The sequence below is a fragment of the Buteo buteo genome, chromosome 24, assembly GCF_964188355.1.
Source record: "Buteo buteo chromosome 24, bButBut1.hap1.1, whole genome shotgun sequence".
NCBI lineage: Eukaryota > Metazoa > Chordata > Aves > Accipitriformes > Accipitridae > Buteo > Buteo buteo.
The window spans coordinates 22,094,680-22,122,290 of record NC_134194.1 but is presented as its reverse complement, the minus strand read 5'-3'; the positions used below and the strand labels follow the sequence as shown (position 1 = coordinate 22,122,290).

The window sequence follows — 27,611 nt, the reverse complement described above, 5'->3', positions numbered from 1 at the left end:
AGATCTGAGTGAGCTGCTGCAATGTGCAGAGACAGTCATGTTGACAGCTGTGAGAAAGTTTGATCATCCTTTTTTGCATAAACTGGAAATATAAATTGCCTAGAGCATATTACTAATACTATTATAATAATAATATTATATTTTATATTCTCAATTTGGAGCCTGTAGTTACCCACTGTTGGGTTGCAGCAGAGGTTAGTATAGGGTGATATGGCATTTTGACATCAAGGTTCTCTTCCCGCAGGCTCAGGTCTATGTGTGTTTTGTGGAGGTTGTGTCCATCTGTTGAATAAAGCCATGGTCTTTCACTCCCTCCCATGTTTCAGATGCAGCTTTAGTTAAATACAGCCCTGTTACCTTCAGCGGCATTGGAGGGTCACAGGCTCAGAGCAGTTCTTGTCACCCTGCCACCAAAAAGCTGAACTCTGTTCAGAGTCCCAGCTGCAGACACGACAGCCTGCCTAGGCACGCAGCAGTGACTGCAGTTTTACCCTCTCTGTAAAGACCCAGAAAAAAGGAGGATAAACACTTAGAGTGTGTAAAGTGTTAAGCAAGGCTTTTTTTTTCAAGTGGGCCCCATGTTTCCATTCCTTCTGGCTGGAGCGAGCCTTCTTCAGAGTAGGTCCCTCTTTGGCAAGTTGGCATTTGCAGCCAGTATTAAAAAGGTCAAAGAGTCAAGGTGGGCAGGAGCTGCTGATGCTGAGGTTCAGTTTTGTCTCCTTGTCAAATAAAGGCCAAAACAAACACAAGCCAAAGGAGCATTGCCTCTGATAAAAACAGTAGAGGCAGCAAACATACCAGAAGCGGTAGGGCTGCATTAGCCAAGAAGTAAGATGTATTAGCCCAGTGCATGCTGACCCACCAAAGACACGCCTGGTCTCCAGACCTGCATGGTAGTGCTCTGTGCCAGGGATATGTGTCCTCACTTTGTAGGAGAGATGACAGAAATGGGAAAAATTCTGTTTGTTAGGGAGTCGCTATCTTTGTAAAAGTTTGTGTTTGAATTTGGAGCAAGTCGAGGCTGCAAAACATTTCCCATGGAAGGATGAATTCTGGAATTTTCCATCTGGGAGAACATTGAAACTCTCCCATCTGAGCTGCCCTCCATAAATGGGAAGGCCTGTACTCCTGCGGGTGAGACTTTGAACAGCAAAGTGGTGGGGACTCTCCAGAAGAAGCTGAGGGAATAGCAACCTTTGAGACGTCGCTTGGGCGGGCGTCATGCCTCCAGACCTTGTACGTCAGTGGTGAGGAGCCTGGAAGCCTCAAGGACAGTGCCTGTAGCATCCTTTGGGTGCTGAGAACTGGGAGCACAGACCCTTGGAGACGCTGCTGGATGTACAGCTTCTCCACCCCAGTGCAGTAGCCCAGAGGCTGGAAGCCCTGGCACCTGTGGGGAAGGGCTGTCCTGGGGCCAATGGCTTGGGCAGTCTGAGAAACCCAGCTGATTTCCAAGAGATCACCTGTGCGGCTTCCCTCCCCTCCTGACAGAGGAGGGGAGTCTGACCTGAGGATTACAGTTGGAGGGGGCGAGTGTGCTGAAAACCATTGCTCTGATGTAGACATGCCAAGGCATCACACCTGTGAGTTTGTAGGTCCCAACTCTCCTCACATCTCCCCCCATTCCTGTGAGAAAGTATTTTTCAGACTCCCTTTTCCGTGGCCAGGGGAATTCAAACTAAGTTGCCTTCTTCCTCAGCTGCTCAGAGAGACACAGAAGGATCATACCCTCCCAGTTCTCCAGATCCACCTACCTAAACATTTTGCCACCCACCATGTGCCAGGCAGCGTGGGGGAGCCTCCAGTGGTTGGCACTGCATCCTCTGGAGGAGGCCAGGAAGATAAGTCACGTCTATTTATGAGGTCTGTTGCCCGGAGATCCCAGATGAGTCTGTAGATTGTCCGCTCTGGAGGATCTCCCACAGTGAGCAAGACACAGCTCTGGAAGCAGTGTTTGTGGCTAGTGTTGCTGGCTGTTAAAGACTTCACTGAGCACCTTTCCCAGGATGACTTGCTTCTCCTCTGTGCTGCCGAGGGGTTGTTTATGTATGATGCTTTGTGGGTGGGATGTGGTTTTGTTGCTGCTCCATTATTGGACTCTGTTTGGGCGGTCTGCACGTTTATGATTAATGATATTTTGAGTTGAGACTCTAAGGTGCTTTCAAGCATACTTCAGGTACCAGAAGTGAAAGAGGTGTTGTTATCATCAAGGTACTTCAATGTAATATCAGATGTAATCAGAAGTGAATTAATTAAAGCAGTGTGTACATGTAAGTCCTTTTATGGTGGATGTTCAAGCAACTCACATGGCATAGTTTAGAACTCAATTTTTTTAGACTTTTATAACCCTCTTCTCTCCATGAGAAGGTGGTAACTTGGCAGTAGATGCCAGGACTGCTGTCAGAGGGCAACCCTCTCCTGCAAAGGCCTCTTAGTGAAACATGACTCTTGAAACAGATTAAGAAATTGTGTGCATTTGTTGATCCCAGCTCCAGCACATTTTAGGGTTAATTTTTATGGCTTACACAACTGGTGTAGGCTGAGATCTAATGGTTGCTTGGGTTTCATCTGACCTTGGAGTGAGCAAAAACCTGTAGAAAATCTATGGTGACTGTTGGTCTCAGCTCTACCAGGACTAAACCATCCTTTCTGCAGCACGGCATAGTCTTGACACACTTGTCTGTTAGAAAAATTGCCTGAAGAGCAGCTGCCTCTTTTGTCCAATACCTCAGGCTTTGTGAGGCTGGTTGTTCTTCACCCCCACAGAGAGGAGACTTGAATTCGGATAGAGGAGGGGTTGACAGGATTGCAAAGTGACCTAAATGATTGCATGAAGCAACCTGTAGCCTCAGTCTGAAAAGCACTGCCAGAACACTCCTCCTCATTCTCGTGAACCCAGAGACAGTGGTGGCTGAGTGGTGTGTTTTGCTAAACTAGCTGTGGAGAAGACCACGAGCTGGCAGACCAGAGCCCTGAGATTCAGATGAGGAGGATCTGAAATGGCAGCTTGAGCTCAGCCTGTGCCAGGATGATGGAGTGACTTGGGTGGCCCTGGTTCGGTGTTTTGGCTCTGACAAAAGCTGCACTGGCCACATCTGAGCAGCAGTAACCTGTGTGGAGGAGGCTGGGAAGCCAGGAGCTGGTGGAAACGTGGGGAAATTGGACCTGGACCCTGCTTGGTATACATCTGAGACTTTGCCAGGGATAGTATGTTATCTTGATATGTATGAAGCCAGTGTTTGTTTTCCCAACATGTTTGAAAAAGTACCAAACAGGGAGGAGACTAAAATGACCCCAAATGTTCAGAGCACTAGAGAAAGGGGGCACTTTTAAAATCCTTGCATCTATTTGAATCAAGCTCACGACTTTCTGAGCTGCAACTCTGTGATTTGGGCAGGGCAGAGATAGGAAATGAGTCGATGTTGAAGCTGAAAATGAACCAAAATGTAAAAATTTTTCATTGACGTAGTCCAGTATTAGCACTCTGTGTGCTGCTTTGGTCTCTCAAGCTACTTCAGTTTACTGTTGGAGAAGGTTGAAAGGTGATTCATTCATAGTTTACAAGTACCTAAAAAGGAAAGAGGTTTCTGGTTGCTAGATGGGATTCAAATTTACCAGAGAAAGGCAGAGAGATCTCTTGGCTGGAAGCCAAAGTGAGAGAAATTCAGGCTAGGAATAAGGGCTGCAGTTTAAACAATACGAATAAAAAACAGTGGAATGTCTTTGGCTGGCATTAAGCAGACTCATCAGCAGTTAATGGCTCTAAATGAGGATTTCTGTGTTTTTCTAAAAGATGCAGGAATTATGAAGACCTTCCAGCCCAGAGCAGCCCTTCCAGGAGACCAAGGCTGGGCTTCCCTTTTGACCGGAGCAGCCTGTGCATGGCTCTGGATGCTGCGTCCCCAGGCTTGGGGCTCTGCCTGCTCTTCCCATGCTGCTGTCTAAGCACAAGCCACACTTGTAGCGTAGCAATAAGGCGCACAGATGTGCTGGGCGTCGGGGAGCATGGCTGTGTTTCTTTGTGCACAGTGCTTTTCCCAGACACAGTCCAAAATATTTCTGGATTGGATTTCCCTTTCACTGGCCTGTCTGATTCAACCAGGGAATTACAGTCCATGAAGTGTGGCTTGCGAGCAGAATGCACAGTCCTTTTCCCTCCTGTAGTAAGGCAGCCGAAGACATGCATTCTGGGGAGGAAACATGTTCTCCTCCCTTTTTCTGGACAGGACTCTCTGCTGGAGGGGTGCGATGCAGGCAGAGCTCCTGCCCTGTGTGAGCATCAGCTCCATCTCTGCCACACTTGGCATATGTCTCTTTGGACCTGCCTGTTTAGGAATGTCATGTAGTTTATCACTGGAGGCCAAGAGCACAAGGTACAAGAGCTGCATAGATTTGAGTGAGATGTGATTCACGTCGGTAGGGAGCAACCAGGGAACAGACATCTTGGAAGGTTTCTTGCTTGTCTCTTGGCCCTTTTCTTCAGTGATCTCCAAGCTTCTGGGCTTTGCTCTGCTCTTGCCAGCATTTTCTGGGGAGGGGGACAGGGCTGACACATCTTTCTCCCAGGCCATGCTGCCTGCTTCATAATTCTGCAGACCACAGGCCTGGAAATAATATGAAGCAGATGCACCAATGCCAAGGTCAGGACCTTCCCAGTATTTAAGGCATATGTATACTGTTGGCATGGTACAGGGTGACCTCAGTGTACAATAGGAGCCAACTGACACAGACATTCAGACAGAATAAATATTTGACAGACTCTATTTCTCTATTCCCCCAAATGACTCCTATAAAAGCAAGGTCCTGTTTACCTTCCCAGCTGTCTGTGCACAGTGTTCTGAGAAGAGGCAAGCTCTCTTCTCCATTCATTGCCTTTCTGCTCTTCTGGGTGACCCATTTCCAGGCAAGGATCAGGGATACTGACTTCGCAAAATCCAGGACACCTTGGATTTTCACAGAACTCCTGAAATTTGGGGAAAGCTGAGATCGTTTTTGTTCAGAAGTCTCCCTGTTTGTGCCAAAGCACAGTGACCTGGGAAGCAGTGCAAGGCATCAGTGTGCAGCCTGAAGCAATTGCCTGCAGCTGTCCAAGCCATTTTTTGTGCTGTCCCTGCCCCATTATCACATGTGCAGCCCTCCCCTCCTGTTGCCTGTGGCACAGGTTTCTAGGAAGCCTGCAGCAGGCTTGGGTGTGCAAAAATAAAAGTCAGGAAGAATATTTAGTGGGGTTTATTCTTTTTTCCTTGGTGTACTAGACATGCTTCCTTTGCACTCCTGATCTTCAGTTTGCTTCTGTGCCTTGGCGCCAGCATAGCTGTGCAGCTCAGAGTCAGCGGAAAGTCTGGCATGCTTGGGACCAGATCTGCTGTGTTACCCACCCATGTGCTGCCAGGCACCTCTCCTCTCACGGTCACAGACATCTCTGGGTTTGCCTTTCAGGCACTGTGAGCTTTGCCCAGCCAATTTGTGTTACCCTGAACTGTTCAATTTCTGTCCATGTTGTATCTTTTTGATTAAGGACAATTTAGCTTCTCATGCCCTCGCACATAAAACAAAAGAGTGAGAGAGTCCTCAGAGTTTCCTACCACAGAAGTATATGCCTGATGATTGTTGTGCTTTTTATTTTGTATAAGATCACTTTCAGTGAAAACAGTCTTTAAATAAAACCAACCTGTGGTAACTTAGCTTGGCATAAAGAATGAGTGAAGACTTACAAAGGTCTATAAAATAGTGATTGCTCTAATGAAACCCAACCAGTTCCTCCTCCTTTGATTACTCTTCCATATCGCAAGATCAGAATGCACTAGGCAATTAAAAGATGGCTTCTGCCTATTAGACAGAGGAAATACTTTATCTGTAACACATCTTACACAAGTGGAAACCATTGTTACCAATATTCTTAAGGCAAAACTGGCAACTCGCTATTTTCTTTTTTAAGATTAACACTGAGAATGAAAAAGGGGAGCTAAAAGAGTGCGGAGCTGTCAGTTGAAAGAAAAATTGCAAGTCTGCTAATCCTTTCATGTCAGGTGTAATATAAAGCCTGGCAGATATTGATAAGAAGTGTCTCCCTCTCTGCCTGATGTTCCAGGTGCATGGTAAAATCACCTCTCTGAAACACCCAGGAAAGCTCACATGCAGAGCCAGGCTTCAGACTGGAAAGGCTGCTGACCATTTTAAATAGCTTTATTCTTTCACTTTTCTAACTGCAACCTGAAGAATAGCTGTCCCTTCCCTTCTCATCCTTTATACGCGCAGATTTTCATTGCAGCCCCTCTCAGTGGCTGTTGCTCTGCTGCTGACGCTGTCATACTGAATGACCGTCTGTCTTAGCAGCAGGCACGGAGCATCTGTGGCACACACTGCTGGGGGACCGGGACTGCTCTCTGTGACCTGCCTCTGCTCCTTCTGCAGTGAAACGCTCTGGCTGTGGTTGGTGGGGCTGTGGGATTGGCAGCATGCCCGTCGGCAGCAGCAGAGGTCATGTAGGTGTTGGTAATCATCAGCAGCGAAGGCAGGATGCAGGGAAAAATAGTCTCGGAAGAGCGTGAGCTCCTGCACCCATGGCTCTGGCCTGGCGGCAGAGCCGGGAGAGCAGAGCAAACCCTGCTCTAGCAGGAGACACGCGGGTCCTGCCTCTGTGAGTAAGGGCGGCCGTGGAGCAGTCGAGTCTGGTCACACAGAGCAGAGAAAAGAGCGAGCCAGACCCGGGGGACGCCTCTGTTCCCCATGTGGATGTTTCTGACCCCATGATCCTTCCCTGCCTGTGTGCTGGTAAAACCTCGGGAGCCGAGCTGGCGTGCAGCCCCATCCCAGCCATCACGGGGCAGCAGGGGCAAACGCTTTTCCCAGGGGAGGGGGCTCGGTGGTCTCACATTGCTTGTGCGCAGCCTCTGAAAGAGGCAAATTTCACATTGTCTGGTTTCTCTTTTTATAGCTGTCCCTCCCAAACTGAAGAAACTGAAAAGCCCAAACGTTCATGTTGGTGAAAAGATTTCACTGAAATGTGAGGCGACCGCTGGAAACCCTCAGCCATCCTACAAGTGGTTTAAAGATGGCAAAGAGCTGAAGAAGAGCAAAGATATCCGGATCAAGTATGGGAATGGGAAGTAAGTATGCTATGTGGCTGCTCTGCCTCTGCTCACCAATAACACTGAGTGTTGGGGTCCAGGGGACTGTCTGGCTAGAAGTGGTGCTGTGCTCTCCAAGTCACTGCTGAGCAATACTGAGATGCTTCCTCGGAGTCACAGGACCATGCACAGCCCATTTACCATGCATGGGAGAGTGGGCAAGATTCCCAGTTTCCTCAGAGAGTAGTGGAGAGAAAGGACCAAGGCATGCACAGGATAGATGCTGGATTTGTAGATGGGGCTCTCCTTGGGTAAGTGTGTCATTGGATATCTGAGAGGGGTGTGCAGTGACCTGGGGAGATAACTCTTTCCCTGCTAGCTGTAGACTGGTTGTAGGCAGCTCAGGTTACCTGTGGTGAATCCTGCTTTGTGATTAGGGGTTTTTAATGCAGAAGCTATCCAAACTCAACAGTTGCCCCACCAGCCAACAGCGGGCCTGCATAAATAAGGGAAGAATCACTCTGTTCTCTCCTGAATTTAGGTGGACTCAAAAGAATCTAAGGCAACTGCAAGGATACAAGAGCACATCACAATACTGTCTGATTAGGGCCCGTAGTCACCTGCCAAGGCCTTGTCTCACACAAGAACTTCCATCGCTGCACCCAGGGCAAGCTCCACCGTGGCTGCCCCAAACTCCCCATGCAGCAAAGCTCTCAGGCAGCTGCTGTCAGTGAGTGTCATCCTAGGTAATGCCTCATTCAGGCAGTGCAAAAACACCAGGAGAAATAGGCCCCAGTGACTAAACTAAGGGGTTCTCACTGGGAATTGATTTAAATGGTTCCATGTCAATATTTTTCAAGGCCAAATGTTTACATAGGATGTATCTTAAAATTATTCCATAATTGTGACTATGCTTACATGCATATATCCTGACCTAGCCAGCAACCTAACCAGTCAGCTTGCAACTGCCCAACCCATTGGAAAACTTGAGACTGATTCTTTGCTAACATAGGCTATGTCTCAGTGTGTGAAAAATAGCTCAGCTCTTCTCATTATGGATAGAAGCCACTAAAAAATCAGTTAGAAAAATCGGTTAGTGCTTGAATGGGCCATTGTCAATTGCTCTAATTTAATTTCAGTCCTGTTGGTTTTGATTTCAAAGTCACACCCAAAATGGTTGACCTCCTTTGTAATAACTGTAGGATTCATGGCTGGTTTAGGATGAGATGGTCAGTGGAAGGCTTAGGCTAGAAACACCAGCGTATCCAGGATAACTGGCTCATATCTAGTGGATGCCGTCTGCTCAGGAAGGGCTGTCTGGGCTTGCAGGCAGCAGAGGTAGGGCAGAACTGTGCCTGCCTCTTTGCTCTGTCGCCCTCAGTATTTCTGTGGCCCTTGTCCGCCTCATGGCCTCAGTGTGTACCGACGGGTACTGGAGCTGGGATGCCCTGGAGGAATGTCTGCACCACCCACTGCAGCCCAGCGTGGGAAGCCTGCCGGTCCAACTGGTGTGGACACTGCATCCCTGCGGGCGGGCAGCTTCTAGGACCTTGAGCTCGCTGGCACTGGGATCTTGCAGGGATGTTGGGGAGCTATTTCTGTCAGAGCTAGAGAGAAATCAGCCCCAGACCAAACACCCAGCAAAATTCTCTGGGGACCGATCCTGGCGATGGCGAGAGGCGCCTTTTGCAGCATTTCCCTGCTGTGCTCCCAGAGATCACAGTCCTTCCTTGCCTTCTGGCACCCCGCGGCCAGCACGAAGCTGTGACAGGATGGTATCCCACCCACAGTGGTGCAGGGCAGGCACGGACTCCCTGGGTCAGGGACATAAACATATGGAAGAAGGTTGATCCTCTTTCCTCAGGACACTGCTGTCAAGTCATAATTTTGCATTTACCAGTTTCCATGGCAACACGTTGGCTCACAGCCTGCCAGTGACAGGCCAAAGACATGTGCGTGCTAGAAGTTCTTCCTGCTGGCAGAATAAGCCCAAGGATAAACATTTTAAAGAAAGCTGAGCACCTGCCTCCTCCAGTGTCTGAGGCTCCCTCAGCAGCAAAGGTGTGAGCCCAAAGCATCCCCCACTGATCTGCCCCCAGAATTGCTTCCCATCCCTGCTCCCGCTCCCTGCTGCCATTAAAACATGCCATTAAGTGGAGAGGTTGCCTGTCTGGGGCTGGGGCCTGGTTATGGAGACTCGACTCAAGCAGCTATCAAGCTGGGACAGCTCTGAGATGATAACCCCTTGTTGACCATTTGCCCCTTGTTGAACAGTCAGCGGTGCAGGAACACTTCTCCAAGTAGACCTGGATGGGCCTGCGCACCCCTGGTCTGCCATCCTCAGCTTTCAGGCTCTCCTCTCCACTGGGCTTGCTAGATCTCAGTGCTTGAAAACACCTCGAGGGCAGAGTGCTCACTGGCATCGGACCTGCCTCCTTCTGGTCTTGGCTGCATGCAATAAACATTAAAAATTGCTCTGTGCATGCAGGCTGAGGATTGAGGGAGCCCTCATGACTTTGCATATCTTCATTAAGTAGCTAGGGGGGCTGAGTTTAGTAGAGGGACCCAAAACTGGACACGGGATATGGGTGTACATCATTACTTCCAGCATGATAGGAGAGGACTCTAGGCAAGGATAAGCATCCTAAACTGTAAAGCTCAGAAAGGAAGTCTTACTCTATGGTGATAAACTAAAAAATAGTGGGGTTTATACATCTGGCTCCACTTAGAGATAACACTGGTCTCCAGCTAATCCTCTGCTCTTCCTTTCAGTTCAGAGTGGAGTGGGGTTTCCAGAGGGCTAGAAATAGAGCACTGGGGAGGGACTTTCACAGAGAAAGTCTACAAGGCAAAAAGCGTCACAGCCTATGCAGCACCTGGCCAGGTGCACAGGATCATTTCTTTAAAAGTTTGATCCAAAGACCTAATACAGTTGTCTGCTGGAACCAGGGAAAACGTGCAAGTCCCTGGCAGAGCTGGGCAAAGCTCTGCGTTGGACTCTTTCTTTGTCTGCAACTCTGCGGTCCTTAAACAACATGCACAGGATTAGGATGGGAGACAAGAAGAACGTGGTTGCCCTCTGTGACTCATTATTCTACTCTTCTGTGCCTGGCTTTCCTCCCTGTGTGTTTAAAGAGCCTTGAGATCTCTAACTAGAAAGTGTGACTGAAGCCCTTTTTTTTTTGTGATCAAGTTTTCATCTGATCCCACTGGCCCTCCTAGAGTAGGAGATTTCTTTGAAACTAAGGGAAGTATATATTGTAAGGAGGAGAGGAGCAGTTAACTGCATGTCAGCTCTTCAGCTTTTCCATCAATCATCTTTCCTCTTGTTTTTTAAACTTACCGGCAAAACTTCTGGTGCCATCAGGCAATGGAGTCATTTATTTTTCAATGGATATTTGCTGGAGGGAGGGGAACAATTCTGATTCCTCCTTTCTGAACTGCATGTTCCATCTGTAATTAGTAACAGGCTGGGGCAAGCCTGGCTTGCACGAAGAGGAAACTTCTCTTTAAGGTAGAAGAAATTATTGGCTGGAATTTTATCTCCAGCTCAATTTAAATAAAACACAGTTGATGGGGAACCTAGAGAAATTACCCAGAAAGAATTACATGCAGTAGTGAAGTACAGCATAGTGAGTGGCTCTCTCTCTGAGCTGCCAAAGCGATACCGTTTTCTCCTGAGTGCATCTGAGATGTGACTGAGGCTGCTGGCTCCCAAGAAGTTAAGGTTGGGTTTTGACTCTCTGACTGTCCTGGCAAATGGTCAAATGCCAGTTGTGGAGAAAGCCAAGGGAGTTTCTGTTTGCGGAGGTGTAGAGAACCTACCCCACTTCAGGCTGTGCTCAGGGCTCAGCCCTGAGACACGTAGATCTTCAGCTGGAGTCAAAGGGGGTCCAGGAGCCTGGTAGTCTCCTGGCTGTGGCTGTCCTCACAGCCTCTTCTCTTTGTGTGCTCTTTTACCAAGGAAGATTGCTGGGGTGATGAAGTAGGCGTATCGTTAGGTTGGAGAGGGTTGGTGGTTCAGTTTGGGACAGGCTGACCATATGACATCCCTTGGGAGTAGTGTCCTACTTTCAGTATCACCAGGAATCCCTATTGTTAGCCTGTAAGTGGAGCCAAGGGATACCCTCCTCTCCTGTTTCTGTACAGTAGTCCCTCAGGCAATGCTAGTTGGGGCAGATTCATTGCTGGGGTCTTCCTTGTAGAGGTCCCTGCTGTAGATTATTCCCCACCCACAATGAATGGGGCTGTGGTCTTCCCTGTCCAGCTCACTGCTCTGGAATGAAGGCAAAAAAAAATAATAATGCCAAAGCAGCAGGGGAAAGAGAGTGCCAATAAAGATAAATGATTTCCTAATTAAGCCTGGAGACAAGGAGGGGCAAAGAGAACTGTTGAAGCCTTGTGGGAGTCAGAGTGAACCCAAGCAGGCTATACCACCACTCTGGCAGGGGTCTTCAGGCTGACATTTTTAAACAAAGGAAAAAGCTCATTTGACAATGGATCTTGCAAGAGCAATTCCAGATGCCTTGAAGCTAAGACTCTTCTCAAGCACCGGTGTTGTTATAATCACCAGGGGAGCTTCTGCCTTGCTAACTCTCACGATGTCATTATAAGTCTCCGATATTTGGGATTTGGTTTTAGCTGCTGAAGGCACTTTATGGGGGGGGGGGGGGGGCTGTGAAGGAGAGCATCTCCTTTGTTTGTCTGTTTGTTGTTTTAAAGGAGATGATGGACATCATCTTGGCCAATGCACCTGGGACTGAACCAGGGAATTTGAGAACTGAAAGGAGAAGCAGTTGGGTCTTGAGCTAGAACAATCCACAAACTTAGCAAGTTGGGGCCCCTAAGAGATTCAGGGAATGGGCATTTAATCAAACTTGACGGAGTTATAGTGGCTAACAAGTTAGGGTCAGATGCTGGGATGCTTCAACTGGTGTGTGCAGACTTAGAGGTGGAAGGAGCTTTATGTGCCTGAAATTTCATGTGGTTTTCCAGTGATGTTGGCTGCTTAAAAAAAAAAATCTCTCCTTACAGACCTTAGCCCACTGTGGTTGCAAAATGTCACAGATTAGGTTGAAGCACTCATGGAGACATGAGCTGAAATACCATTCATCCAGTTTAAGTTAAAATGCTTTGCCTTGGGGGAGGAGGCCTGGGGTGAGGGCTGAGGCTGCAGGCAGTTCATCTGGGACAGCATATTATATACCTACAGGTATGAATTTGCCAGGTCCCCCTTATACTTCATGCATCAGGCACTGGTGAAGATCTGTGATGCGTACCAGTTGCAGAAAAATGACTTAGGAAGAAAAGAATGACATGCATCCCAAAGGCTCCAAACTCAGAAAGGAGCCCCAAAACTGTAACTGAATCTCTTGCACAACCCTGTGTACCACCATGGTGGTGTGTTTCGAAGAGATTTTGGAGGGGTAGTTCTCTGTCCCTCTGAAGGCGCCATCCCTTTCTCATGACCTTTCTTCCCACAAATGCTTTTTCCTGATCTGAGTATTTGCAGCCTGGCTCTGCTCATCTCCATTCCGGTGCTCTGCACAGGGCTCCCCCCCAGACAGCTGCTTTTAGTATGGCACCTCCCTCTCCTTCTCCCCTGTTTCTTTAAAATTAATTGGCTTTGCTTTAAAGGCCCTCTCGGGCCTTCCTCCCCTGCTTCTGGCAATCCCTGAAGTTTTGGTCCTGCCTCTGATTTGCCCAGTATATCAGCCTCCATCTAACATGTGAAACACTTCCAAACTAGGGCCTCTGTGCCTTCTCCTCAGCAACATTGACCCTCTCTTCCCCTCCCTGCTACAGAACGAGCTTGTGGTTTGATTACCGAGACAGTGAGACCTCTGCACAGTGTCCTGGCTGCACACCTACCAGGGGTGCCTTGTCTGTATTGAGGTCATACACTCTTTAGGACAGGGAAGTATCTGTTCCACAGTTGGTGCTGGGAGGCCCCAGGCAGCTGGGGGGCTGCTAGCGTGCTCCTGTGAGCTACCACAGTAAGCAGGGAAAGAACCGGCTCTGAGCTGACCTCAGAGTACTGCTCCAGGATCTACGTTTTCTCAAAGAAATTCAAACCCTGGCATTGGGGCTGGAAGAAACATTTGTGGGATGGATCAGTTGCCTTGAATTCCAGGACAAGTAATACAAGGGACCCTACACTAACATCAGGTCTGTGCATCATCCGTAACCCAAAACTCAGCTTTTACGTATTTATTGATTTTACACCCACAGACTTGCCTGGCACGAAGAGCAGCAGCACACAGGGGTTTGCTTCTCAACAGAGCGGCCACAAAGTCCACTCCAGGGACTGGTATGTGGTTGCATTACGTTGCCTCTGTTGCCTTACACCTCTTCCCATTGCAGGAACATCCGTGGCAATTCAGTGATCTGGCCTCAGGCTGAATTTGAGGATGGAGGGGGGTTGCACAAGTGACCCTGCTCTTTGGAGCGTCCTTATTGATCTTTTCCCCTTTTGTTGACACTGCGTGACCCAAAAGGGACTCCAGCTCTCACTTAGAGACCAGCGTCAGTGTCAGCTCTGCAGAGCGAGGACTGGTCGAATCTGCCTTTAAAATCAGCCTGTCCCAACCCTGGGCACAGAAAGACAAGAACACTGCTGAGCAGAGAAGGGGCAAATCTGCTTTTCAGGTTAGAACAGCACTTTAATGTTGGGGGACAAGGGTAGGACAGAGCAGGCAGAGGGGGACAGAGGATGGTTAGTCCTGTCCTGGGCACCTGCAAAGATATTGCGTGTCTTCCACACCTGCTTCTCCCACAGTCCCAGCAGGTCAAACACTGAGTGGGGCAGATGATGGTGTGAGAGGAGGAGGAAGGAGGACTTTGCCCACTGCAAAAGGAATGATGGCCAAGCTGAAAACTCCAAACCTTCCTGTCCTTACCCCTCTTATTTGATTGCTTTGCTTGAGGGCATTTTTTTCCCCCATTTCCATTTGCTGTTTCTGTAGCTAATCCTGAGCTAGCCAGATCATGCCCTAGAGTGCATAGCAGCCAACATAGGGTCACTTGTTTTTCTCAAGCACTGCAAGGCACGGCTGGCTTGCCCAGCTCTGCTGTGCTGCTCTGTAACTGAAGGGTAAGGAAAAGATTGGGGTGGTTTCCATCTGGCTGTGCAGGGGAGAGGATGCTCCTGGCTGCCACTTCTGCCCTGCTGGACAGAGGTGGTTTGCCACAGCCATCCCCACTCTGCTTTGCATTGCAGTGATCTCTTCTACCTGATTTTATCCCACTGTGTGCTGGAGAAGATGAATGTGTTCCCTGAGGCCAGGGCACTGAGAGCCCCTGCTCCAGCCAGTGGGGCTGCCTGATGTTTGATGGTTGCTGGACAACACTTCTTGACTGTAAGCTGAAGAATTGAATATTCTGAATCTTCTTGCCAATCATTAACCTGCTCTCTCAGGGCAAATGCACCACTGTGCAGAGTGCCAGGACAGCACACAGGCACCAATTAAATCTTTGGCAGGAGTGTAAGCAGTACACGTTACAGCAATTGCTGGCCTTTCTGCTCTCTGCAATATTGGTGTGCTTCCTGCCAGTGGCTGTCTGTGCAAACAGAGAGGAATGGAGTTAATAGGTAACCACAGCAGTGTATTCACTGTGTCCTTTGCAAGGGTCATGTTTGGGAATTTCCTTTTCCTAGCATCTCAGGTGAGTTTACTATGTGCAGTGTTCTTCATTGACAATTTAGGGGCCACATATGGTGGTGTAGTCTTCAGATTCTCTTAATCAGCTGATTCCTTGACTTCTTCATTACTTATGTGTTAGCTACCCTATTTTTAGAAGACTAATAAAATACTACAGCAGTAGTAATCTTAGAACTATTTTTGTCCTGAATGATACAGAAGCAGCTGAACTCACACAGGGAACACTGAGTCCTCAGTGAAACGTAGGTGTCTCAGACGCAGCTCGTGGCAGCTGCTCTCCTGCTCACACGCTCTGAGATGAATGGCTTTATGAGGAGATGACCTGGGAAGACGGTCCCGTTTCCACTTGGCAGTAGGTAAGAGGAGAAAAATGATTTAAGCTTGACTGAAGTGCTGGTGGGAACATGACTCCTGTCATGAAAAGTTCCTCCTTGGCTGAGATGAAGTGCTTGTTTCTTTTCCTCTGACTATACTGGAGGCCTCAGGGCCCAAGCTCACATTTAGATGTCTAACCCTGAGATGTCTAAATTACAGCAGATGAGGCTACCCTTCCCGGCCAGAATTTGCCAGGATCTTTGTGTAGGTCCCGGCCAAGGGCTGGTTTCCCTGTTTCCCATTGTAGTCTGGAGATTGGCACTGCAGAGGGTGATTTACTCATCGCTCCAAACTTCCCTCTGGGGGACTCTTTTCTCTTGGCCAGAAAGGTATTTTGGGGGATCTTCTTCTGGCCAGGCTGAAGGTCTCCTTGTGAATCCTATCCCCCAGAGCTTGCAGACAACATATTCCCCATGGCTTATTCCTCCTCTGGCACTACAGGAGATAATTAGTGTGTGGCTAAGTCATATGTGCTGAGGGTCAGAAAAGACAATGAGGCAGATTTTCCCCTGGAGTAAAGAAATGTCAACAGAGTTGCACTGCAGTGAAATGATGGGATCTGTCAGTGACCCTGGCCCTTTCACTGAACAAACAGCCTGGGGCAGCGCCTTCCTCCAGAAGAATGGCATCGTCTGGCAGCCAGGCACCCTTGTGAACTAACATCGTAGGGCTTTCCCAGGGGCCGGTGTCCCCAAGAGACACGCTGCCCAGAAGGGCAGCAGGGGACTTGATACAAAACTCCTGCGCACGACGTAATTCCTCGTATGCTACTATTTGGTATTTCTGTAAAAACGTGCCTCAGCCCTCAAGTGAACAAAGTACCTGCCCTCGGGGGCAGCAGGAAGAAGAACACAAACTTGAAAAACCAATTCCCTAGGCAGTTTCGAGATATTTCAGTAGCACTTGGAGATAGCAAAATAGAACAGAGACAGGCTGGTCATCTTTGTCTTTGCCAAAGACAGATCAAGCAAGGTCTAGTCTCTTTTACATCCTTCAGTTCAGTTCTTCTAGTGCACAGGCATTATCCATGTGAATTAAAAGGCACATGACTAATGCTGTGAAACGAGGTATCTCTCTGGCTATTTCAGTGCTTACTGGAATAGAGAAATTCTCTTTACTGTGGCTATGCTCCACATTAAAACTGATCCTCATCTGTACCCTTCATCTCTCTTCCCCAAGTCTGTTACCTGACATTATACAGCACCGTGTGGAGACAAGAATAGCTATACCATTGGTCTGGGGTATGAAAGCAAGAAAAAGCTCTTGATTTTTCAAGGGGATCTTACAATCCAGGAAAATGTCAACAAACTGTGATGGAAGATAAAAATAAGCTTTTCTGACAGTACAACAGTCTTGTGCATTAAAACAAAATAATCCTCTTTGGTTTCACCTTGATGCCCATATGCTATAAATACCAACATTGCTTTCTATTCTGCTCACAGTCCTCTCCAGTTCCAGGTAAAAGACCAAATGTCTCTCATCCTCTTCTTGGAGATGAATCTGTCAAGTGTGCCACCATTTCATTAGCCTTTTGTGTCACTAATAACTTACTAATTTGTATCTTTGGGACTTAAACCCCTTTATCTCTAAAAGATCACGTACATAGGTGATATTCTAATGCTGTAGTGGATTTTTCCAGCTACTACACACAGTGAAATGTGCTGTGCATATGAGATTGCAATGCAGCCAATTATCATTAGAATATCTGTCCTCCGGCAGCCGAAGGCAGCATGTTTGTTAATGCTTTCAGCTCTGCATTGGCAGATAGCCTCAGCATGCTGGTGTGTGAGGGTGGTGTTTTCTACACGACTTTGAGTTAGAGCCTCTCTCTTCCAAGCTGCTTTCAACACGTGCTGCCTGCCTTTTTGCTTTGCGTTGCAGCAATAGCTACAAGCCTGTCACAGGGGTGGTTTATAAAACAAATGGTGTATTCTGTCAATGAGGGTTGAGACAGCTGAGTGAAAGTAATGGCTGTGCTGTGCTGGGGGCAGTCTTGGAGTTGCATGCAGTAATACCAGGAGCCCACCTCGCCCCTTTGCTGAGTGTTCCTACACCTGCCTCTGTGGAGGCAGTGGGGAATGTGGTCCTGGACTGGGCACTGCAGCCCAACAGAGCCAACCCCCTTTATCAGGTGCCCATCGTCCCTCCCCAGCAAGATGCAGAATGCAACTGCCACCAGGCAGCAAGAGGCCCTGGAGGCCCTTAAATGCTTCACTGTCTCTTGGATGCTGCTTGACTCCTAAGGCATCACAGCAGCGAGGACCATGATGCCCAGGACTGTCACAGGTTGCTCTAAGAGACCTGAGAAAACGAGAATTGCACAGCACTTAGAGTCAAGGCAGCTTTGCACCACTGAATCAGCCTGCTTTTTTAGGCACCCATGTTGGAACACGTTGGCCAAAATAACTGGCTTCGCACAGTGGATTAGGGGAGACCTAGGATTAAAGGGATTCAAGAGATCTTTGCATACTGTCAACATTCATTTAAAAATTGCTCCACATGGGGCCTATTGAACACTGGACCGCATCCTGTAAAACAGGGCAGCGCCTGTATCCTGGGAGCTGTACCAAGTTGTCTCCAAGTGCTTTTAATTTACTAATATAACTAGTGAGATCTTCATGCTGTGTCCTTGCGCCGAGCCTCCCAGTAGAACAGCATGTCAGGGTGTTAAAAAGATGCCAGTGTGCTTCTGTGAAGGACTTCCTATGGACAATGATTTGCACAGCCCAAAGAAAAGTCCTTCTCAAATGGCACATGTAACATTGCAAATATGTCCAAAGCTAATGATTATTTTCCACGTAAAAGGAATTTTATTTGCCTTCAGCAACACGGGCCACTGGGACCTCTTTCTAAAGCTGGCAGTGTTTCCAAGTCTCTAAATAAAGCGACTGTATGACACAGACCTGAGATAAAAACTTGGGGTAGAAAGCAGAGGGATGTTCTCACGAGAAGAGTACACAGGATGGTTTTTGATAAAATGGCTAAAATGGAAGGAAATGTAGTGAAACAGAGGGCCTAATGTGGGAGTCCCACTGTGGTCACAAGTGGTATTCAGTGTGTGTTGAAGGCTCCTATAGATCTCTGTTAAACCAGGCAACAAAAGGTTTTGCCTGTTAGTAAGAGAGACATCCCAGAGAATGAGACATCAGTCATAGCTGGTGGGAAAGGCGATGCTTGTCTTCCCCGTAGTGCCGCAGAGCTCTGCTGCAGAGCGGCTCCCTCCCCCATGAAGCACGCAGCACAGGTTGTTTGGTGACACCAGCAATCATCACGTACATCATCTTCTGCTCTTTCTAGGCACTTCTGGCTGATAAGATGATTGTGTGCATTTCAGCCCCACATGTTTGTAGTACACTGCAGTGTTTGTATTCGGGAGAGACAAAGTGCTTGCCCTATTTGTTGGCCTGGATAAAGTTACAAGCTAGCGGTGTAGGTCAAACCACAGGGTTTTGATTTGCAGGCTGGGAAGGGATGAGTCCCCCCTGACCCCATGGGTGTTGCGTTTGAGTGTGTGGCACTGCTGAACGCAGCCAGTGAAGCACCAGACTGCTCAGCCTCCTTGTTGAGGAAAGCGCAGAACATGCATCTCATCTCCACATCTCTGTCTCACAGGCAGATCCCGCTGTCCATCAGTAAAGTGGCTTTTCTCCAGTGCAGAAAGTCTGTGTGCTGGGATGCTGGACTCTTGGGCTCAACCCCTCGCAAGACTTTCTGTGCGAATGAGAGCAGGTGTCAGACCAAACCATGGCAACATGCTAAGAGCAGTGGGTTCAGAGGGAGATGTTCATTTAGAAAATCATGGTGGTTGTGATTCCTGGGAAGGGTCTCATCCGAATTCTGACCAGGCTAGAGTGCCTGTTCAGCTTGTGAGGTCAGGCAGCCCATCCTCTCAAGAAGGGGTGACGTACCAGGGCCGGAATGGTTATCAATTCATGAGGATGGTTAGCAATCGAGTAAGAAATGTCTGCTGTACTTTTCAACAGAAAGATTTCCAGACTGCAGTTCAACAAGGTGAAGCTGGAAGATGCTGGGGAGTACAGCTGCGAAGCAGAGAACGTTTTAGGGAAAGACACCGCAAAAGGCAGCCTGAATGTGAAAAGTGGTAAGTGAAGAAGCCAGCAAATGTCTCGAGCTGTCTGCCATTCAAGCAGAAAGCGGGAGGTTCTGCACATGGTCTGTCTTGTATTTTGTTTCATGCTTTCAGGATATCAAGTAAAACAGTCTTGGGAGATAAGAAAAATGCAGCTTAGCATAAATGTTTATCTTTGTTATCTGTCACTGGCAATGTGGTTAATTTACATTTTAAATAAACTTACAGTCTATGTATTTTTTTAAAAGGGGAAAGGAGGAAAGAAAGCTGGTGGGCTTGATGTTTTCTTTTTTAAAAGAATTTCTGACAAGCAAAACTCACCAGAAGACAAGTAATTAAACCATAGCTTTGTGATGAGTGAAGTTGCTTCTGGTTTTCATCCTAGAATGTGTGCTCCATCTCTTAGAACTCAGCGGATGGAGTCTGAGGTTAGGTGGTTTTATTATTATCTTGGTCATAATAATTATATTGCTTAACATGATGGTTTGGAAGCACCCTCCAGCTCAGAAAGTCCCTACAATGGTTGCCAGAAGCCGGGAGGGTGCGACTAGGGGAGGGATGACTGTACAAGCTCTGTTTCCTAAGCTCTTCCTCCTGCCATTCACAATGGGCCACTGCGGGAGCCTGGGCTCTCTGCTCTGCAGCCCTTTGGTGTGATCCAGTTTCTCTGTTGTGCTCTTATTAGCATGAGTCAAATGTGAAGGAAGGTAGCTTTCTGCTGCTGCTTTCTGGCGTTATTTTCTCTATTAACCTCTGCCTCAGCAGTGTTTGCAGTCCTGAATCTTTTATTCTGTGAAGCTGCAATATCACATAGCCTCCCCCTCAGTTACTCTGCCTGTAAAAACCCAGTGCTTGCAAAGTCTGGAGAAAGGCCATCCTTGCTCAGTCCTCCATGCCTTCGTGCTCCACATCTATGAAGTTAGCCCTACTGCTTTGCTGTGTTTCTTTCCAATCACGACAGGAAAAGTGTCCAGAGTAACCTAACTGAGGCAGTACCACTCCTTTTTTTCCGACTCACGCTCTGGCTGTCCCATTGCAATGTAGACTGTTCCTCTTTTGACTGGGAGCTGCATGTGCAACGTGCACAGGCAGCATGTGCCTGCCATCAGAGCCCTGTCTGCCGCCTCTGCTCACCCTGCACAGTCACTAGTGCTTCCTTCACAAGAGGAAGAGTGTGACTCCACTGCAAGGCTGTGATCCTGCACACTGCTTATGGCACCAGGAAAATGCACATCAGGCCACTACAGCTTCGAATGGCCCCCTCCCAAATGCACAGGTAATGGCAGCATTTGTCAGGGTTTAATTCTTCCTCCGCAGGAAGGCATGCTGTCTGGCAAGGACAGCTGGTTGCTCTCAGTCAGGTCACGGGGGGTATAAGGACACACCTGAGTTGCCCAGAAATGTGTTGAGACCTGAAAAGCAACCAAAGAGACCCAGAAATCTGGCCTGTACCTTTTCTTAGTGGGAGCTCCAGGCTGCAAGGTGCTGCAGATCCAGGAGATTGCCTGCTGTGCCCTGCTGTGGCAGTGCCTTGATTAATCTGTTTTCTAAGCTGCCTTGCAAATCTGCCTTTGGCTTGCCCCTCTCAGCTGCATGCACACCCTGCCGCTGCTATTTGCAGGTCACCTGGCAGGACAGCAGTTGAATGCTAGTTGTAGTCCCTTGCAAAGGTAAATAAGACAATGGTGATCGCTGTAGGCTTTTGCAGCTCTGTCACCCCCTTTGCACTCTTTTTTCACTTCCCCCTGGAGCTACCCAGAGCCGAGCAGCCTTCATCTGTGCCCAGGCACTTGCTGTTGTGGAGTCTCCTTCTTTCCTTACTGCTGGCCTTCCTGGGACCTTGACAGCTTTCTTCACTTCTGCAAGCTCCCTTCTGTGGTATCTTTCAGTAGAAAACTCCTCAGGGCATCTGCTTGTCTGAATCCAGATGTATTTCTGTCTTAGGTCCCTGGCTACATTCTTCTCCAGGCTCCTTAGCAGTAGTCCTATTGTGGCTAAGTCTCAACACAGTGCTCTGTGAAGTTTTAGCAGTTTATAACAATTAATCAGAGCAGATGCTTGAGCTGGCCTTCTCTCGGAGCCTTCCCCTCTTTCCCAGAAGCTCACTCCAGCTATTGCAGTTTCTGTAAGTTCTGCTGCTTTATATTCTGCTTCTTTACTGCTGCCTGGTCCCTGGGAACCTGGTGCATCTGCCTGTCCTGTGCAGGCTGGCTGGGACTGATGCTCTGGGACCATCTGCTGGAAGCACACTTTCTGACCTGACACTTAGTATTGTTGGAGGTCCTGTAATGTTGCTGTGATACAGGCGGCTGAATCCAGGACTGGGAAAAAGTCCTGAGCTAACACCACATCTTGTAGTACAGAGACACGAGGTTTGGGGACATCTCTGGGTGCCCCTGTAGAGAGGTGGCATTGCGAGAGGTGGCCTGAGCTGTTGAGGCTTGAGATGAGCATCGTGGAATGAGGTGTCCTCAGCCCAACACACTGTTCCCCTCCAGGGTTGCAGAGGCCAGAGTCAGAGGCTCCTGAGCCCACCTGAGTCTTGGCTGACAGAGAAGGTGCTCACACATGAGACCCTCAGGCCCATGGATGTGAAAGGCTGAGATTCAGTCTTGGCTGGTAAAAATTTCTCAGCCTGATGAGGCAGCGTTGCCATTGCAGAGCACTCTTTGCTCTATTCCACTGCCACTTTTTGGTTTATACCAGTTTCAGAAGAGCACTTTTTCAGCCATGCATATCTGTTGCAAGTCACTGAAAACACCACATTGAAGAGACATTTTCTTTAGAAAGTGGCTGCAGTGCAGCAACCCCTTGTCACTTAGAAAATGCCCATCAGCCAAACCCATCACCTCATCTCTCCTCTGCAATTCTGGTATTTCCACAAAATACCAGGCTCAGAAATAAATGCTTTTGCATTGAAAAGCTTTGGGATGGTGTCAGTTTCTGAGGAAATGCTTCTGGGCTTAGCCAAAACATATTGTGCTTTGGTGCTATTTTCAGATTTTTATTACTTTGAGGTAAATCAGATGCTTTCTTAGAAAAAATGTCCCATTTCCCAGTTCTCTTTATTGAGTAGTCTAATATTGGTATCACATGAGCATGAGGACACAGCAGAGATGCGACTGTTGCGGACTCTTTTCCTCAGAAAATTTCTAGACACCTCCTTAACTGACACACCTCCTTCCTACCCCACCCCTGCCTTTGCTAAACACCGCAGGAAAAATCAAACTTTTATAAAAAATTCTTTCTGCTTTTACCTTTCCATGGTGGTCTCACCCCCTATCTCTGACAGGGTGCTGCACGCACTGTGTAGGCTCCTGGTGCTTTCTCCTTTTTGTATCTAGATGGTTGTGAAGGGCTTTGATCCTGAAGGGGCTGTTGCTGCCAGCAGGCTCTAGTAGAGCTGGTGACTGTGGACATTGGACTTTCCCAGTATCCTGGTTTATAAAGAGGAAATCACTACAAGTGCTCATCTCCCGAGTTGCCTTGGGCCATGGCCTTCATCTGTTTCATGTTCCTCCATCTCTTGTACGAGCATTACTTTGTGCAGCAGAACTGCACATACTTGTGGGATGGAGGCTCTTCAGATGATCTCACCTTTTCTTAAACTCCACATTTTTCTCACTGTCGTGTTCTGTGATCCCGTCTTTGCACTCTCGTGGCTGTCAGGGCTAAGAAAACCTCCCACAGTTTTGCTCATCACCTGCTGAGTGAATCCTGAACCATTTCTGCCTTTTTATCACAACAGAGATCCTAATGGCATGAGGCCCTTCACAGCGAGGGGACCAGCATGCCCAGTGCAGGGGCACTCGTTTATCTGCCTCTGTTGCCCAGTTGCCCATCTGAGCGTACTCTAACCAGTACTAACACATTGACAGCCACCCCAGCCTGCGCCACCCAGCAGCACCTGCTCTTGTCCTCCTCCCTGCAGTAGCTAAGCCCACTCTTCTCCGCTCAAAATAGATATTTTGTTCACTACTTTCTTACCTTAATTTCCCCAGGAACAACGAAAGCACCACAAGTCTTACCAGCCTCAGAAACTAAAATAGTTGTTATGGAAGAAGAGTGTAAGTACCTCTCCTCTCACTCCCCCCATATAGCTTCTTTCCCCTTATTTGTTTTGTTTTTATGAGACATTTTGCATAATTGCTTTATTGCCTCCTGGAATCTTCTTTAATTGCTACTTCTCTTTGATTTCTCCCAAAGCCACTGATCTTTCCCTAGATCTTTCAAAAAATATGATTTATATTGCTGGTGTCTATCTTAGAGAGGGAGAGGTTGATGACTATTGCAATGGTAACTTGAAGAACATGCTATTTAAAATTGCAGCTGGATTTTAAGCATTCCCAGCTCTTTCAATACATGGGTTTATTGATACTTGTAAGATGTGCTTGTTACAGCCTTTGATTTAGCAGGGTTTTTTGTTGGTTTGGTTTGGGGGTTGGGGTTTTTTTTTTGAGGATAGATGAGAAAACCAAAAGGGGCTATAGGAAATACAAGAAAAAAGACTGAGTCTTCTAAGCATAAGTCGTAAGAAAATTGCAGAAAAAACATCTGCACCCTGCCATCACATTTTTCCTTGAGTCTCTAGAAAACAAGAACAGATTTCCCAAAATGTTTAATTTGATTTAATGTGGCGGAAGTGCTTTTTAGCGTTCCCTCCTATTCAGTTGTTGCAAATGCAGTAGAAAACGGGCACACAAAAATAAAAATCAAAGCATATATACAAATGTAGATCTAGAAGCCATTGCCTGGCCGTTGGTTCAGCTCTTTCTGGTGGAGGGCATTATTTCTGTGTCGGAGAGTCTCTCCCTGCTGGGGGACACCGTGCCACCCAGGCGGCGTCAGCACGCTGGACAGCCCACCAGGATCCTGTCCAAATGAGCAGGCAGCCGGAGAGCCGAGGACCAGGCGGTTATTTTGAGATCTGTGATATATTTCCATTCCAGCTGCTCACACCCAGAACTGACAGCACAGCTGGCTGTGCCTCTCTGTTGACAATTCCACTTTGCAGATTTTATGGGGATATTTCCTTCTTGGAAAGCTCAATTGTTTATGATTTTAAAGGACATCTGATTGCAGCCACAGCAGGGACGAGCCAGGTATCCTATAAAAGCTTTTCTGATTAGAAAACTGCACTTGAAATTTGCTCTCGTGTTGTGCTTAGCCTTCCACTGCACTGGGAACATCAAGCTGAGATGCAGTACTACTAATGCAATGACCACACCATCCTTCCCCAGGATTTTTCCTTTGTGTTCACCAGCATAGATCCATGCTACATATTTGCATCACATTAGACATATGCTATTTTCACTAAAAGCCAAATTTTAACAATAGAAAGGAAACTGGCAAAATGCCGTGTGGCTTGCATGGAAGTTTGTCCTTTTGGAAGACTTCTTTCCTCTGTGGGAATATCATTCTTGACTGTCTGTTTTTATCTTAATGATGTGAAGAGATGGTAAAGTCTCCAGAATTAAAGTTGTAATTGACTTTTTCTTTCATATTCCTTTTTCATGATCTCTCTCAATTGTTATCTAACTAACACATAGTCCCCCTGATTTTTATGGTTACTGATGATCTATCATAGAATTGCACATGTGTATAACATATGGGGAGGTAATGAAGATGTTGTGAGGTGTGATGAACTGAAAAGCTGACAAGTATCTCATTCTTGTAAAATTCTTGCCTTTCTTTTAAATATCTGTATTCCAAAGCTTGTCTGGCACCTGTAGGTTGTCCCACCTCTCATTGTTTCACTGAAAGGTTGTAAATGATCCACTGGATTTTAAACACGAGAAAGCACCATGCAAACTTTGTGGTAGCTGCAGTTCCCTGGGAAAGGAGAGATGGCCTCGCACAGGCAGCTTGGTCACAGTGCTTGGTCACTTCTGTTTGGCCTGTGGTGCGAGGCAGGCATCTTACCAGGTAGGCTGGGCAAGGGTGTTATAGCCTACAGCTTAGGAAGCTCACCGTGTTCTCCCCATAGCCCAGACAGTCCCTATGGGCGAGGGGATAAAATCTCATCACTCCATGTAGCCCCACATGCCTCACCCCCTGTAGCCCTGTTGTTCCCAGTGTCTACATTTTTAACTAGTGTTTTTCCTGAAGGTCCCAGTTCCTTCCTGGATGGTCTGGCCTTCTTTCTACCCCTTCCTTTGGAAAAGGAGTGGATTATCACATATTTCCCTCTTGGAGCACTGTTAAAGTCTTTCTCACCACCTCTAAGTGTAGCTGCTAGCAAATCCTGCCACATTCTGAGTCACCCCTGCCTTCCTCCTCCTCTTCTCCAGTGGCTACAGACATGTGGGCACTGCTGCATCCTTGACACAAGGCAGGTTTACTCACCAGACAGCACTCAAAATGCAGCCCAGGCCTCCAAGGTGTTCTGTCTCTGGTTTTGGGTAACTTTTTTCTCTGGAAGCCTATTTTCTGTCCCACTACGTTCCATCTCAGCACCTTCCAATGCCTAGCTGGCACCTGACACGAGGCAGCAGAGTGCAAGGAGGCAGAGTGGTACCATAGTTTCTTGGAAGCCTCTGCATTGTTATGATGATGTGCATGGGATCTCTTCCCCAGCTGCTGTTCCCCTTGCCTACATGCTGACTGGAGCAGGACCTCTAGTTCCCTTTGGCAGGGGCACTGTTTGGTGTGGGCCTCACAGATCTCATGACAGTATGGAGGAACCCAAGGATCTCATGGTGCTTCTGGTGTAGAGACAACCCTGATACCAGTCTGAATCTGGGACCAAAGACAGCACACTTGGGAGATCTGGGATCTGATGGTGCTGCATTTTGAGAGCTGTCTGGATTCAAATCTGCCTTGCATCCTTGTCCAGTCCATGTGGATGCAACCCTATACTCAGGGTGAGTACTGGGACCTGTCAGTCAGTTGGGTTTCCCGATGCCCCCACTACATGGTACGTGCATGGCATGGGGTACCACTCAGCTTCATTCAGTGGTGTGGACACCTTCAGATGAGCTAGAGCCATTTAGCAGATGTAACAAACTGGACCATGGAATGTGATGAGTGCTGGCCTGGTCATAGGGGTGTAGTGTCGATCTTAACACCAGCTTTGGTCTACATGTCAAGCTTGACTCTGAGGGGCAGATTCAGAAAGCAAAGCTGGTGTCTGGGAAAGCCTTTCCATGATGCTGCATATTTTGACATGGTACCACAGTCTTACACCTTTCTCTGAGTATATGCTTTTGTTTGAGCATTGTCAGACTAGAGCAGCCCTAGAGATACTTTCTTCAGAAAGCACTGGAGCTCAAAAGACAAGCTATGCCTACTACTCTTATCAAAAAGTCTTCCTATTGAGCCCAGTAAGCATGAGATAGTTGCAGTAGCCTCATCCGTAGTGAAAAAGTGTTAAATAAGATGTATTATCTTGTGTTTGCCACAGGCTAAGATTGTGCAGTTGGATGGTCACAGCTCACAGGTAGGAACTTGCAGGGATGGGGTAACTTGATCATGTGCCCTGATGCAGTGAGGAAAGTCCTTTATGCTCATTTCAACATCCAGAGAACTCAAAATGGTAATGTGATCCTGTCACTGTGCAGCTTGAAGCAGCTAAACAAGGTTCGGGAGTCTGTGGCTACAGACCTGCTTGGTAAACAGAATAGGAATCAGTGTCAAAGTTTAGAAATATTTTGATAGAGGCAAAAATGGAAGAAGGTTCAGATCAATCTGTGGAGCATTCTGAGATGGAAGGTTTATGCAGAACAAAGATACTAAAATCTTACCAGTTTCATTTTTAACAGGTAAGCTAATGTTTGAAATCTCTGAAAAGGTCAGGTAATCCCTTTTGCTTGTTTTCTACTGTTGAGTTCTCCTCTAGTTTATTTCCTTGACTGCAACAAACAGGTAGAGTCTTGAGGGTAAAAAAAAAATACAGGCTGGGTGGAGAAAGCATGGTTTGTATACCATCAGGATACAAGGGGATCCACCAGTGACGGGCAGATGTTCTAAACCAACATGTGGATCATTGCAGCTGTTTTTTTGGACTCTGCTTATGCCCTTTGTCTGGGTCACTATCTAGCTAATCTGGTTGAGTGCCTTTACTTTACCGGCCTGTGTAGACTGGCAGTGCTGGCTGGGCTGTCTAATCTCACTCTGTGGGTGTTCTGCAGCAGAGAGAGATTTTGGATCAGATGAAAAGATGAAAGAGGGAGAAAGAGAAGAGGTGGTGCTGAATTGTTCTGGGAAGATGAGAGCTGGGGGATAATGTGAGGCACCTGAATGAAAGCTGGGCTCTCTGGATGGATTTGTGGGGCCTTTATTTCAACTGCTGGGGATCACAAGCCCTCCCTGAAGTCCCTTTAGAGATCCCCATGGGAAGGTAGGTGAAGCAGCCCTTCTTTCTCCAATTAAGTCTGACTGTCCACACACCGGTTTGGGTCCACAGATTTCATAACT

At 47.6% G+C, this 27,611-nt stretch overlaps 1 protein-coding gene across 1 annotated transcript in view; it reads left to right on the top strand.

Annotated features, from left to right (window-relative positions):
* NRG2 (neuregulin 2) overlaps window positions 1-27,611 on the top strand; it is a 171,503-nt gene that overhangs the window by 100,928 nt on the left and 42,964 nt on the right. The window contains exons 2-3 of the mRNA XM_075056737.1: window positions 6,938-7,109; window positions 19,090-19,208. Of these exons, the coding sequence (XP_074912838.1) occupies window positions 6,938-7,109; window positions 19,090-19,208 (291 nt within the window). The remainder of the gene's footprint in view (window positions 1-6,937; window positions 7,110-19,089; window positions 19,209-27,611) is intronic.